The sequence below is a fragment of the Carassius gibelio genome, chromosome B8 (genome assembly GCF_023724105.1).
Source record: "Carassius gibelio isolate Cgi1373 ecotype wild population from Czech Republic chromosome B8, carGib1.2-hapl.c, whole genome shotgun sequence".
Classification (NCBI taxonomy): Eukaryota; Metazoa; Chordata; class Actinopteri; order Cypriniformes; family Cyprinidae; genus Carassius; species Carassius gibelio.
Genome location: NC_068403.1, coordinates 13,093,336 through 13,109,082, shown reverse-complemented (window position 1 = coordinate 13,109,082; position 15,747 = coordinate 13,093,336). Strand labels below are relative to the sequence as shown.

General features: G+C 36.1%; 1 protein-coding gene across 1 annotated transcript; it reads right to left on the bottom strand.

The window, feature by feature from the left end:
* Positions 1-998: 998 nt before the first annotated feature.
* On the bottom strand, positions 999-15,457 carry LOC127963764 (SRSF protein kinase 1-like). The gene is made up of 16 exons (XM_052563842.1): positions 15,353-15,457; positions 14,618-14,672; positions 11,756-11,883; positions 11,181-11,289; positions 11,003-11,090; positions 10,726-10,813; positions 10,365-10,471; positions 9,498-9,663; positions 9,265-9,290; positions 8,312-8,528; positions 7,816-8,163; positions 7,487-7,587; positions 6,997-7,104; positions 5,741-5,810; positions 3,173-3,265; positions 999-2,160 (listed from the first exon to the last, which is right to left on the bottom strand). The coding sequence occupies exons 1-16, from the start codon at positions 15,363-15,365 to the stop codon at positions 1,976-1,978; spliced, it is 1,902 nt and encodes a 633-aa protein (XP_052419802.1). The 5' UTR covers positions 15,366-15,457; the 3' UTR covers positions 999-1,975.
* Between the last annotated feature and the right edge of the window lie 290 nt (positions 15,458-15,747).

Sequence of the window (15,747 nt, the reverse complement as noted above, 5' to 3'; positions counted from 1 at the left end):
AACCTGTAGAAATACAAAATGCACGATTTTAGTGATGTTTCCATTTGTTTATAGATAAAGCCTGAATCCAACAGATCTGAACTGCAGTGGGCATGGAACTGGAGATTCTTTTATTAGTTAAGTTAAAGGAAATTATATATAAAAATTATTAATAAACCTGAATAAACTTTAGTTTATTAATATTTGTATATATATATATATATATATATATATATATATATATATATATATATATATATATATATATATAATTTCCTACAGAATTAGTGCGAATCATCATTTATTGGGTACTTTCAATTGGGAGGTGGCTGTCTGAACCCTAACCCTATTTTTTTTTATATAAACATTTTCCCATTGTTGTTAGAGTTAGCATCTCTTAGATTCTTAAAAAAAAAAAAAAAAAAAAAAAAGTGCCTGCATTTTTGATGTCACTATCAAGACAGTATATGTTTTAGTCAATTGGAACGAGTCGGATTTTAACCACAACCCTAAATTTATGAAAAAATTTTATACATCCCCCTCTCTCATAGCTACAAGTTGTATGTCCCATCATTTTGAGGTAAATGTGTTCAATGTAACACAATTTGAGAATCTGAATAGCATCGTTGAGCAAGGTTCAAAATTATCTAAAACATATAAACTTTCTGAAAATACAATATGAGAATGAACTGCACAATTACTAGAAATGTGTACCTTGGATATTATAAAATGATCATACATTCAAACCTAAGGTTATAAAGTAAAACTGTCAATCCAGATTGACAACCACCGGTTACGATTTCATGTACTAAAATGTTAGCAAATAACAAAACATACACATTTGTTTTTGTGCACTCTTTACCTATTTGTTCTTATTGTCCACAGATTTAGCAACACAACATTTTTTTAATCTTAACTTTTAGCTGTACAAAAGATCAGTGCACATTACAATGAAAAATAATCTGCTTATCACCTCCATTTTATAACATTTTAGGAAAACAGCAAATCAGACCCACATGTGCACCCATCTTCCAAATGCTTTATTAAAACACTTCTATCTATCTAAATAATCTTAGCTTAGATGCAATAGTAGGATTTATTTTAAAAACTGTACATGGCTGTAATATACAGATCAAAGCAAACTCTTTGGTACACATATATACAGACACACACGCATGCACATGCGTGCACACATAAATCATACGTACAACACACTCACAAATGTTTTTTTTTTGTTTTTTTTCCCAAATCTAACTTTTTTGGTGGCCCAGTTACTCACTTTATGTGGAAGCTTCTTGTACACAAAATGCACTGACCATGAGTGAGAAGACTTCAGCTCTTTAAAATCTAATCGGAGACAGACAAGATCAAAACCTACTGAACTAATAAACACACACACACACACACACAGAAGACACTTGTATAGTAGAGAGAGAAAAACACAGAGGAGTGGCGAATCTTGACGCAAAACAGAAACATCTTAATTTATACTCTACAGTCATAAAGGTAAACTAAACAATTCCCTTTCCATAAACCACCATTCCTTTCCCTCTCAAAAAACTAGGAGTAACAAATTGATCTCTTGTGCATCGCACTGCAGTCTGAGAATTCAGTTATCAGGAGGACTGGACTGCATCTCATGCTAGTACTGAAAAAAAAAAAAAACAGACCTCCATCTTCATTTTTTAAGAATTCAGAAAATACCTAAACAGGCTCCTCCTAGGTCTAAAATTCATCCTTTGCCAAAATAAAAGGGACGGCAGTGGGATCAAGATGGGTGTGATCCTCACCACGAAAAACCTCTCGACTCTGAAATAAATAATAAAAAATAAAAAAAAGTAGAATTAAGCAGCTGTCAAAAACAGACAGATTTACTATTCCTCTGGTGAGCCAAGCAAATGAAATCACTCAGATTAACATAAGAAAAATACTGGAAAGTGATCTGTTGCAGTTTCTTGAGTTCAGGGAGAGATGGCGCAGTGGCAGCTAGAGGCCCCTAGAGGGCAAGCCAAGGGTGTCGCAGACAGTCGGCAGCAGTGGCTCTTTTCTCTGGCAGGAGCTCCAGCATTGGAATCAGGAAATCAGTGAAGATCTCTGCCTCCTCCTGAGGCCACTCATATTTATCCATTAGAACATCCATCAAACCCCACGGCTTCAGTTTAGTGATGTGCTTCAGCTCACCTACAGAAATCACACAATTAAGAGGCTTCTCATTCCATGCAATAGTATAGTACTGTTTTTTCCCCTTCTAACTTTCTGGCATTAACATGTTGCCCCACAAAGCCACATAGTATCAACATTAAACTTCATTTTAAAGCGATAAATTATTTCATTACAAAGACAAGGTGCATTTTTTTTTAAAAATTTCAGCAAACACATTAAATTGATCTAAAAATACTTTTACATTGTTCCATAGGATTTCCATTTAAATAAATGCTGTTCTTTTTAACCTTCATGGTTTCCAAAAAACACTGAGCAGCATAACCATTTTCAACACTGACAAAAAATCCAGGGCTTGCAAAATCACAGTAGTCCCAGGGGGAGGACTAGATAGAGGGGAGGACAAAACACTGCTTAGGCAAATATTAATCTCTATTTAATTTATATCGTAAACACAAGGCAGTGTTATTTTACACTTCTTACATTTCAGTGCCTGAAAACAAATGTTAGGCATAACTTTATTTGTAGCTTGGTTATATTTTATTCATTATGTTCTTAATTTAATACTGAGCATTCACTCGTCTTTAATACTGTTTGACTTTTTTTAGTTATGCTATTAGCTTTTGCTGTGGTATTTGTAATCTTTTGCACCCCTATAGTCTTGGCTTGTTAATGAAGAAAAATACTTTCCAAACAAGTGAATTGAGTTGAAAATGATTCATGGGCACCAAAGCAGCATATTAGATGATTTCTGAAGAATCATGTGACACTGTAGACTGGAGTAATGACTGCTGACAATTCACCTTTGCCATCACAGAAATAAATCATCATTTAAAACATAATAAATATAAAATATATTTTAAATTTTAATATTTCACAACATTATAGATTTTACTTTCTTTTTAATCAAATAAATGCTGCCTTGGTGAAAAAAATGTTATCAACCCCAATTTGAACAGGAGTGTACATGTTTTTAATAAAAGCATTATGGGTATAGGTATAAAATGCATTGCATTCATATTTGCCACATTACCTTTCTTGGTGAAAAACTCCTTGGAATATTTTCCAGTCAATATGAGTTTGCGTGGGACGGCCCCCAGCAGTTCAATGATCAAAGCAATGTGGTCTACCATCACACACAGAGAGTGTCGAGCAGGGAGGGGGTGGTGAGATAGAGGGGAGGACCAAACATTGGACAACTTGATCAGATAGTGTTAATACAGTCATTCACCCATCCTGAGAGCAGAGAGACAAGAGGGGAAAGAAGGAGACGCAGCCATGTCCTGACAGCACAGACCGCAGTCACATAGTGATCTATTTTCACATCAGAGGTTCAGATGAAAGATTTCATGAAGAATTGGACTTGTGTAATGCAGAAGTGTTTTTGAGATTCTCCTGCCTCTGGTGGAGCTTCAAGCTAATTCAGTCATGCTGCAATTCAGTGGCTTTGAAGCCACAACAGTTCATCTATTGTGATTAGGGCTGCCTCCGACTCGTAAGAAAGCATTCTTGTGAACAACTGGACATTTGCTGAAGATTTTAGCAAAACCTTCAGAAAAATGTTTTCCAAAAAGTGTGACATGGCTGTGCTGTCAATGGAGCTGCTGGATCTCCTCTTTTCCCTTCAAATCCCTGACTGACAGGCGTACCTTTACAGCTGAAATATTCCTGTGAAAATTTCCCGCTCAGAGCATAGTGGCGGGGGATATGCCCCAAAAGCTCAATAATCAGAGCTAGGTGGTCTGAGAGAGAGAGAGGGGGGGGGGGGGGGGGGGGGGGGGACAGAGACAGAAAGAGAACATGATCATGGAATGGGGAAAAGCAGAAAGAACATGGAGAGGATCCAAAATGAAAAAAGGACAAACTCGAGGCAAATGACAGTGGGCCAGAATGAGAAATTACAAGCTGAACAGGGTGTTTTACATCAGTGTCTCCAGTCAGCATATACATTTTTGTTTCATGGCTCTATGGAATATTTGATTCAGATGGAAATTCAGTTATATTCTTGCATTATGACCACTAAACCTTTGGGACACACCAACTATAAAGGGAACATTAAATATTACAATTCAGGTTAATACCACAGAACCGACAAAAAAAAGATGACTGACAGACAGAGACTAGTTGTTGACCAATATGGATTTTTTTTGATGGCAGGTACAGATAAATAAATTTTTTAAATATTTAATTTAGATAAAAGTAGATATATATGTATATATTAGACCTTTGAATTTAATTTGAACTTTTTATATCATTCAACTTATAAAATATAGAAAAATAATAATTGTAAATGCTATTTTAAGACTAAACAATATAATAAATACATAAAAAACCAACCTGACCACAGAGGCATGACTTAAAGGACATGAAGGATGGGATGGTGACAAAAAAAAAATGGGACTCACATACAGGCAATGTTCTTCTCTATGCCAATAGGAAAATTCAATAGCAACCTTCCTCTTTGAGATGACTTAAACTGGAAGTAGTGTGATTAATTCTGCTCACTCCATATTTAGGAAAATGACATCAGGTTATTCCAATGCAATGTGGTATACCACAAGAGTCAGAACACAGCATGTTCTAAGCAGGAGCATAATGAATCATTACTGATTTATAGCTGTCTTTCCAGTTTGACTTCTTGTCTGACCAGATTCTGCTAAATAACTTGCAGATATACAAATACAGTAAACTTAAGCACCACAATGCACAGTTTACAACCAGATGCTTAATCTATGGAACCTTTATACTTGTCAAATGCCATGCAATGATTCGCCTTTTAAAAACAATAGAATAATCTGAAATTTTACTTGACAAATAATGAGTATATATAAAACCACCATTTAGTGGCTCAAAAAATGCAAATTCTGATCATGACTAACATAACTCCCAAATAATCTGTTCAAACAGCATTTACACTCCAGTGTAAACAATTAGATCACAGATGACAAAATGCCTTAGAAACTGATAACATAGCTTGACTGACTGGTAATAAATTAGGTTTTAAGTGTACAAATTCTTCCCACATGCAATCAGTTTCTAAGGCATGCAAACTATGCATCTTTCTGTTTTTAGTCCATTTAGTTACAGAATCAACTAAGAATAAAAGACTAGGAGGAACAAAGAAACATGGGTCAATGAAAGAGTCAGAAGTAGTGGGCGAAAGGTGGAGGAGGAAGCGAATATGAAGAGGATGTTTATAGAAGAGATAGGGTCTCCATGCATTTTAACAGCAGGCTCTGATTGTTAGCAGGGAAATAACCACAGGATTACAAAACTCTTAAAGCACTGACATTTCACTACATATTAGAAATAAAGAAAAACAACACACATATTAGAAATAAAGAAAACAACATACAATAAATAATTAATTAGGTATTTCAATTTAATTACATAGTGTCTGTAGTGACTGAGATATTATTTAATATGGCAATGTAAATTGTCAGTGACATTAAAACTGAAATCATTAGGTATGTCCTTTACTGTAGGTATGTACATGCATCTGTAATCCGGATGAATAATCTCTGTACCATCTTTCCTCAAATGTAATGCATGAAACATTCCGCATTTTTGTAATTTAGGCAGACACAAAATATTGCATTACCTTCATCTCTGGAGTAATCTTCACCAGAGTGGGGTTCAAACAAATAATCACCAGTGGCCAATTCAAATGCCTGAAAAGAGAAAAAGTATCCGATATCAGGTCTGAATCATTACCAATTTGATTTACCTGATCTCACAACGGTCCCTGTCGATTTATGTACAGCAGTTCAGAGTATGAAAAGAGAATGTAGAAAAGCTGAGTAGATTTGGCGGAAGGCAAAACTTGAAATGCACTATAGCATCAATAAAGATAGCCTTCGTGCTTTTTTTAAATGTGGAAACTAGCCACAGCTAGACAGACCTTTTTCTCAAACCTCATAAACAGTAACTTAAACGACACTTTTTTTGCTACTGTTGAGAGACTGACAAACAAACGGATAAAAAAAAAAAAAAGATACCTGGACAATTTTCAATCTGGTTTCCGATCGCATCACAGCACAGAGACAGAGCTCATTAAGATTATAAATGATATCTGCTTAAATTATGAGTGCTGCGTTTGCCACTGTCGATCATAACATACTTCTACAGGGATTTGAAAACTGGGTCAGGCTTTCTGGGATGGTACTCAAATGGTTCAGGCAGGGAGAGGTTACTATGTGAATATAGTAGTGCATAAGTCCAAGTGATCGTCCATGACATGTGGGGTCCCACAAGGCTCAATTCTTGCACCGCTCTTGTTTAGCCTTTATATGCTCCCACTAAAGTCAAATAATGAGAGAGAACAAATTGGCTATATGTTGATGATACCCATAATCTTAATCACCAAATGACTACACTCCCATTGATTCCCTCTGCCAATGTACTGACAAGTATCGAGTCAGTTAGAAATACCAAGCGTTCACACAAAACAAAGGGAGTCTGCTTCTAGTTATTATGCCACCCGCAGTTGGAGAGCGCTTCCAGAAGATATCAAATGTCCTAAAACATTACTCACATTTAAAATGCAGACTCAAAACTCATCTGTTTAACTGTGCATTTATTGAATGAACACTGTGCAATGTCCGAACTGATTGCACTATATTTTATGTATAATCATTTTCTATTCTTAACTTTTTCAAATTCATTTTTAACCTTTTAAATCCTTTTCAAAGGTTTTAAATTCATTGTTTGATTGTTGTGATTTTTTTTCTTCTCTTTTACGTAAAGCACTTTTAATTACCAATGTGTATTAAATGTGCTATATAAATAAACCTGCCTTGCCTTGCCTAGAAGTAATGCAAATTTAACAAACTGATCAGATCATGTGTTGCTTCTCACCATGCAGGCTGTGCTCCATATGTCAGCGGGTGTGCTGTACCCCGATCCCAGCAGCACCTCCAGAGATCGGTACTGCCGGGTCTGAATGTCTTCAGTAAAGTGCTTGTGCTGAAAAGCAGAAAAATCATAGCAATACTCAGCTTTGGACAAAGTCAGATTATTCAATTTATTAAAAGAGGAAATTAACTTCTAGATTTAATAAACGTCTGTGCACCATTTATCAGTCCACCAAATAAACTTGCACTAACGTTCAACCCATGGGTGCTGGTAAGATTGGTTTAAGGTTTAAATATATGATACAATTATTTATTATCATCAAGTAATATTGTGAAATATTATTACGATTTCAAATAACTATTTATTTTATTCCTGTGATGGCTAAACATGATTTTCATCATTCATTACTCATATTACTTTAGTATTATGTGATCCTTCAAAAATCATTCTTATTTGCGTTTTACAGATAAGTGACTACAATTAAGATTCTTACCACCCAGCAGGCATTGCCAAGGTCAGCAATCTTGACCTTGATTTTGTCTGCATTAATTGGCTCCAGTGGATTGACCAATAGGCTTCCAGATGACAACTTATCTGGAAGAGGAAGAAAAAGCTCAACAAAAACTGTGGTCACTATAAACTTTCATTGTCAAATTACTCAAAAATGCTGTGTTTACCTGAAAATAATAGCATTGCAGGTTAGAAACGACATGAGGATGAACAAATAATGACACTTTTTAATTTTTTTTATGTGAACTACCCCTTTAATGTAAAAATCCTATTAATTTTAATCCTCTTAAAAGCCATAGAAAATTCACTAACCGTCCTTTAGCTTATCCTTGTTCTGTTCCCTGGCTCTAGTTCTAGTCTTTTGCTGATCTTTCTCTCCGGGTGTCAGCTCTCCCTCCTCTGGCTGCTCTCGTCCTGAAGTGCCATTACTGTAGCAGGCCTGGTCCAGTTCAGGGGACTCTGCCCCATTGCAGTACTCGTACATGCTTTGAGCAGTGTCCTCTGGGTCTGTGTTTGCATTATGGTGATCCTCCTGTTGCAGCTGGCCATGTCGCTGGTCTCCTTGATCATCCTCCTCAGGTTGTGTTTGACTGGAGTGCATACAGCCGTTACAGTTGAGCTCAAGTGACGCATCAGAGGTTAGTCTCTCTCTGGGCCCCACTGTTACGCGAGATGCAGAGAAAGAGAAATATGTTGGCAAAGTGTTAATGGCAGCTGATTGGTATGGAATCACAAATGATAGCAAATTCTAAACCACTTTAATTAACACTAGCACTATAAAATATTATTGATACAAATAGAAGCTAACTTATTGTGTCCTCAGTAGCAATGTCCTGCAGTGACGCTTGTCTGAGTGGGGCACAGGAGGGGGATTTGGGGGATTCTGGGTCATCCTCCTCTTCCTCTCTGCCTTCAGGCCCAATCTCCATTTCCTCCAAGTCCATAATGCACTTCTCCAGGAGCTCCGCTTGACGCTTCTGTTTCTTCTTTAGTTTCTTTTTTTTGTTTTTTGACATTTTTGGTGCCTGGGGAAGAGCAAGATGGGTAATCATCTTAATGCTAAAGAGCAATAGCATTTTGTTGACAACTGAAAAATTCCAGGTTATTTGAAAATTATACATACACTACCATTCAAACATTTAGATGTTTTTTCCAAGATGTTTTTGAAACATGACTCTCAGTCTTAACACGGAAGCATTTATGTGGTTAAAAACAGTGATAATGAGAAATAATACTCCTACTTAAAAGAGGCGTTTTCTATTTTTAAAAAATTTCAAAAGTAAATAATTCTTATAATGGCCAAGTTTAATTTTCAGCAGCCCATACCCAAGTCTTCAGAGTCACAAGATTGTTCAGAAATTATTATAATATGCTCATTTGCTGCTTAAGAAAAATGTATTACTATAAATGTTGAAAACATGTACTGCTTTATATTTTTGTGGAAACTATGACAATTTTATTTTATTTTTTTTATTCTTTGATGAACATTTTTTTTATATATATATATATATATATATATATATAAATCATTTGTAACATTATAAATGTCTTCATAGTCACGTGGGCAAAATATTAAGTTGCAAATACCCCAGAACATTCCTGTAATTGAGAACGACAGCTCAAGATTATATTCCGAGAACTACAGAAAGAATGATAATAACTGAATAGTTTTCTTCAGGACATTAAAGTTAAAAATAAAAGATAATAACAATTTTCTAAAATGAAATGCATAAAAACATTTGCTAAAGAAGGAAAGTATACCTGTTTAGGTGCTGGGGCAGTGCTCACTGGAAGATAAAGAACAACACAACAATTTTAAGAGAAGTATGCTAGAGGGTAAGAAAGCTAACCAACAAGTTGTATTAATGAGAGAATGTGGACTGGCTAAGCAAAAACTACTGGGGAAAAGTTGACACATAATCATTCGAAACTGACTGAAGCCATGTAATAAGTGTCCTTCATCATGTGTGAGTGAGTTAGCAGAGCTGCTGTACCTGCTGACCCAGATGGAGGGGGAGCACCAGCTTTCTGCCACTCAGTGGCTTCTGCGGCCAACCGCCTGATATACAGCTCATCCACATTCATGAGAATGTTCTCTGGCTTAATATCTGTGTGGATGATTTGACACTTGGTGTGCAGGTAATCCAGACCTTGAAGAACCTGAGAGATTTCAAAAAGAGAGACAGAAATGTCATACTAAAATTGTTAATGTTATTAATGGTTTTTCACAGCTCTCTAAAACAGGTAATCTTGATTGCTTCTGATTCTAACTTTGTTTTTAAAAGAAGTCTCTTAAGCCAGTGTTATAATTTCCACATCTGCGAGTCCGCTATGGTAAGCGTGACGGAAAAAATGTGATCAGAGAGTGCGTGTGGAGGCTCTGAGTGAACGACCGTGTGCCTTCCATTTTTTGTCAGTAGGTTTCAAAAGCACCATTGCACATGGCGCAGGCTGTGTGAAGAAGCCCGTTGCTCCTCGAACCGGTACAATCAGTCAATAAAACAATATAAAGACAGCCAGATGTGCAATCATTCTGGGCTTTTGTTTGTTCTATAAACCATAAACAGCGTACACTTTCGGTAGTATATTTCAGAAGTTCTTTTAAGAACTTAAGACATTTTTGACAGTCATGTACATCATCCCTTATAAACATGTCTGTTCTTATGGTTTTATAAAAATAAAAAATATATATATATGTGACAAACTAAACATGCTTTTGTTATCAAATCATTCTGAATTTTTAATACAACAAAAATGTTCAGCAAGACTGTAAACCCAAAATAAATCCAGGACAGCAGTTAATAAGTCAAACTAGAATTACGTGAACACCGATCTGGTTTTGCGGTGGTGAGCAGTGTTACCTGTCGAATGATGCTCTTGACACAGGGCAGAGGTAAGCCTTGATAGTTGGACTTGATAATCCATTTAAGCAAGTGGTGTCCTAAAACCTCAAACACCATGCAGACATCTGAAAGGTCAAGTAAAGGTTCAACGCTTTGAAAATGGAAAAATCTGTTGATAGAAATAAGTGTAGAAGACTAACAAACATGAAAACCATAATACCAGGATAGCTTCTCTCAGTATAATCACTACAACGCAACAACTGTATCAATGTGCCCTTGTAAAAGAATTTGGGGTATCTTAAAATAGCATGGGACACCTGCTTGAAGACTTCTTAACCCATTTTCTCTCACACAGAACATTCTTCATATTCAAGGATACGAGTCCCATTGACCCCTGAGATCTTGAAGTCATCCAGTAGCTGCACAACCATCTCTCTGTTCGGATCATCAGGGTCTGTATTTCTGACCTGGAAACAAAACAAAACAATATATTATTAATAATATCTGGATTTAGATTCAAATGAATTAAAATAACTGATTAAAAATTATTAGGATTCGATTAGATTTAGTCTACATTTCACCGTTTCATTGTTTTTGCCTTTCCTTTTTCTGAAATGGTTAAAGCGTTTGATCTTTAGTGGTTTCTTGATACTTACAGATCTGAGTAGCTTTATTTCATCCAGAGCTGTTTCAGTGTAATGCTCTGCACTCTTTACCACCTTCATTGCAACAAACCGCTTCCCTCTGCAGAGAAGGAACGAATGAAGAGGAAAAACTGTATCATGCACATTTGATTCTGGCATATTGTGTTATTCAAAATGACAAAGCTCTTACTGGATGTCCCAGGCCAGCCACACAGTGGAGAAATGCCCCCATCCCAGCTTCCGGATCACATGGTATTTACTATTGAATAGGTCCCCTATTTTCACATGGTGATATCCTCCTAACCAAAGAAGAACAACAATTCAGACAGCTCATCGATTGTCCTTTAGGGCTGTTTGATTTTCATTTTGTTAGGGACTGATTTTAAGCAATCAATTTAAAGGATGTTTAAACCAAAAATATACATTTTTATAAACTTCCCTTTTACATTAAATAAAAAATTTTTAAATCACACAGATATTTGAAACATACAGCCATAGGGGTATAAACAGGATGATGACATTCCTGTATTTACAGTACAAAATATCCATTACTTTTGCAGTTTACAGTAGTTATGTGTAGCACTTCTAAGAAGAAATTGTAGCTTCATCCACAGAAAAAACAACAACTGTGAAACAAGGAAGTGCTTCTAGTCTTTTAAGTTTTCTCAGACTGAGCTTGTCATTTCAGCAATTTTAAGTCTAGTCTAAAATAATCAAGCTGTAACTTCTGCTGTCAAATATAACTTCTAGAGCTTTGTCTCCAACCTTTGCAATAGTCATTAGGATCTTCTTGCTCTTCATCATCAGAGCCGAGGATTTCCTCATCGGGCTCCTGTATCTGGGTCTCTGTAGGGGGCTGCTGTAGTGATGCCCCGCGTGGAGGATGTGCTGGCCTGAGGGATGACAGTACATTTCATTTAGGTCAATGGACACACATTAAAGTATAGTCTATATAGGGCAGTCCTCTTACAGTATAAACCCTCACAGAGCCAACATCTTACATAAAAGTCTCTTTGATGCTGATTTCACATTAAATTTTCTGACAACCGTCTCATGCGATTTAGATTTTTGACATGCTACATTCACATAGACTAAATTTTACCACATAAAAACACCTTTAATGAGCTCACAGTATAACCAAACTCGACCTGAATAAAGCAGCTAATAATCTTAGAATAAATGAAACAGATGTTGCAATTATAACAAAAATTTTGGTATCCTGATCTAACAACTTTGTGATGCTGATTACTACTACAAATCTGCTTTTAAACAGGCTATATTGTTAAAATAAAATAAAATAAATAAAAATCAAATTTGTAATTGTTGGTTCCGAGAAACTTTCACAAATTTTTTTTTTTTTTTTTTTTAAGATCATTCAAATATACTTTACACAAAAAAAAAATGATTCTTTTAATAACTTTTGAACTGAGAGGTCGATTGGGGAACCAAAAATTATTAATCTATGGCCAAATCCCCTTTTGGTACCATATTTATTAAGAGTGTAAATAAACAAACTTGACATGTTAAAAAATAAATAAAACAAAATGTTAAAAAATATTTTTTTAAACCTTCTTCTGAATTAAAAAAAAAAAACAATGTTCACAGCTAATGTTTCGGTTTCTACCGCATAAGATCCTTTGTTAAATATAATGCTGAAAAGTTTCAATGCATTTCACAGACTGCATGTATGCTTTCTTGGTTTAACTAATGCAAGAAAAACACCTGTGTCTTACATAACAAAAACTGAAGTGAAAGAAAGTGCAACCTGATACTCAGCATGCCAAAAAGATAACAATTTACAAAAATGTTAAGGGATATTATCAAATGAACACGGTTCAACAACTAAAACTTAATAATCGGAGTAAACTCTAGATAACTCATTCTGTACACATCAAAACAGTGGCACCTAACAGAGACAGCATTTAACATACTTAGCAACTTCCAGAACATCATAAATAAAAGTCAACAGACAGAATCCCATATTATGGTTCCTATCCCAGAAAACAGTTTAACTATGCACAACCCAATATACATATAGGCAGTCCTTCTTAGGTCTAGTCTAACCAGTGGCGGCTCCAGACAATTTTGATTGGGGGGGCAATGGGGGGGTCCTGGTCTTTTCAAGGGGGGTCTCATGAAAACCAACAAAAAATACAGTGGACATGGCTAATAACTGCATATTTCTGCTACTAAACAACAAAAACACCTTTGCAATGTAAACAAATGACAGGCTACATTTGTTATTCATATCCTTCACACTGCACTTTCATGTCAGGTATATTATGCATTTTTATTGACATTGATTTTTTTACATTTATTTCCAGAGAGATATTATTGAGTTTACAGGCTAAAGTGGTCTTGCTGTTGTAAACTGTTGCTTTTGTAGAAAAAATATTTGCATCACATTTAAAATATAATTATATTTTAATTCATTTCTGAATTGTTTTTATTTTTATAATGATAATTCAGAGAATGAGAAAATCTGAATAAGCCTTACCAGTGGTGTGATAATTATTTTTACATGTTAAAAATAAATAAGTACTGTAATATAATAAAAGTTTAGTCAAATAACATAAAAAAGACCAGACCCCTCGATGCCTGTGAAACTTTTCTCCCTCAAACAGCACGCTAGTGTTACTCTACACTACAGGCTACACACAGCAATATAAACAACGTATCTGCATGTTCTCACATCACATCGTTCTTGTTAAATAATAATAAGTAAATAAACACCAAAATCACTTCGCTGAGAATGAAACACCACTTACCAGCTACCACGGTGTTGAAAATATCCTCTAGCAATTAAAAAATGCGCGTGCAGCATGAGGAATCTTCCTGGTTGGATGAGGTCGTAGTCAGGTGAACTGTCATCATGTTGGTCATTTTATTTACGGCTAAATTATTATTAATAAATTGTAATAATATTATGATTGGGCGTGGGCAGGCATTCACAAAAGTTTATGTTATTACAACAAAAAAATTGAGGAAATTTTGCTTTGACAAAAGGGCACTTAAGGGGCAAAGGAGCAGGTGCTCAAGTGAACCGGTTCTTTCGGACAATTCGATCAAATAAACCAGCTGAAAAAAAAATGGTTCACCGGTTCTTTTGCGCTCGATGTAATGCCGTCATTGGCGATGATTGCCCTTCATTCAAGCCTTTGGTTTACCCGCGCTTATAACATTAGCAAAGAATCAGTTCAGAATCAATCACCAAAAGAATCAGTTCGGTTCAGATGCGCTCTGTGTCAGTCTGCTTCACGCTGAATCACGCATGCGCAGTTATCATCAGCTCATCGGTTCTCGAATCGGACGCGTCCGACAGAAACGGTTCTCGGTTCAGTGTATGAATAAATGTCGAAATAATTATTATTTATTATTGTTCTGCGTAGTTTGAAGAGAAACATTTTTGGATCTTTATCCCGAATATATATATTTTTTAATCAGGAAGAGGCTGGGGGGTCAAATGGGGGGTCAAGGCATTTTTTGGCAGGGTCTTGAGACCCCCCAAGACCCCCCCTGGCGCCGCCGGTGAGTCTAACACTGTCATTTTGTAAATTAAAACGAACACCCAAATAAATAGAAACTAGTAAAGAAAAGAAAAAACAAGAGAATAAAGCACAAACTCACTTCTTGGTCGACTTCTTGGCTTTGGCCCTTTTCTTCCTCGCCTGAAGTGCCAGAACTGGTGTGACAAATGAAGTGCAACATATGACAATGAAACTATTAATTTAAAAAAATACCACTTAAACTCAGTTATTCAAAAACAGCCAAACATAGCCTGAAATAATACAGGACACACACATACCGGAGATAGTAATCTTATGTAATGCACATAAACAATACACAGCTTCGTGTTTACAGTAGTGTGACAGGAACTGAGCGCTTTACATGAGTGCAGACGTGGCTCTTTAATAACATGCATTTTTCATCTGTTTTTATAACACCAAAAACGAGGCTGTATGAAATGAATTCCTGAAGTTTCCACGACAGCAAAGGGGAAAACATACGCTTTCCACTCTCATCCAGCTGATACGTGCACGCGCCTACTCATAAGATTAACGTCTAACGTTATCTATCAAAAGAAAAGCGAAATCGCTTAAAGTGAAGGTGATACAAACCGACAATAAAACATGCCTCTGGGGCGTGATGAAAGTAAATTTAGCTCACTTCATCTGCAGACTGACTGGCTACATGCTAACGCTAAAGACACCAGCCCATGCGTCCCAATACAAGGCAAAATGTGTCTTTATGCTTTAATATTACACTACTCGTTTGAGTCAGAACGTACGTTAGTCACCTTGCCTCATGTATAAACGTTATAGCTTCAAAAAAGGCAAATAATAAAGTCAAGGAAGAGATTACCTTTTCTCTCCATGTTGGCCCCTTAGTTGGCGGCTTGGCTGGCCCTGCGCATGCGCGCACCTACGGGCACGCGCGACTTGACTTGCGCGTTCACAGTACGAAATGTCATATATTTTTTCTTTATTCGTCACTGCACCTTTTTAAAATGTATGTGCTCTCGCAAGTATTCGTCGAATAAGGTGTGACAGAAATAGCCAGACGAGCGCATCTTAACACGGAAACAAAGAATGCGTCATGGTAGCCATAGTTACAGCGGTTACTATTGTAAATTATGTTTTCTGTAGTATTTTTTTTATAAATGATTAAAGAAATTCTTGAAGGTGCATTGGTCATAAAATACATTTTAAATGAAACCCAGACCTAGGGTGGAGAAGGTCAATAATGACCTCACTCTC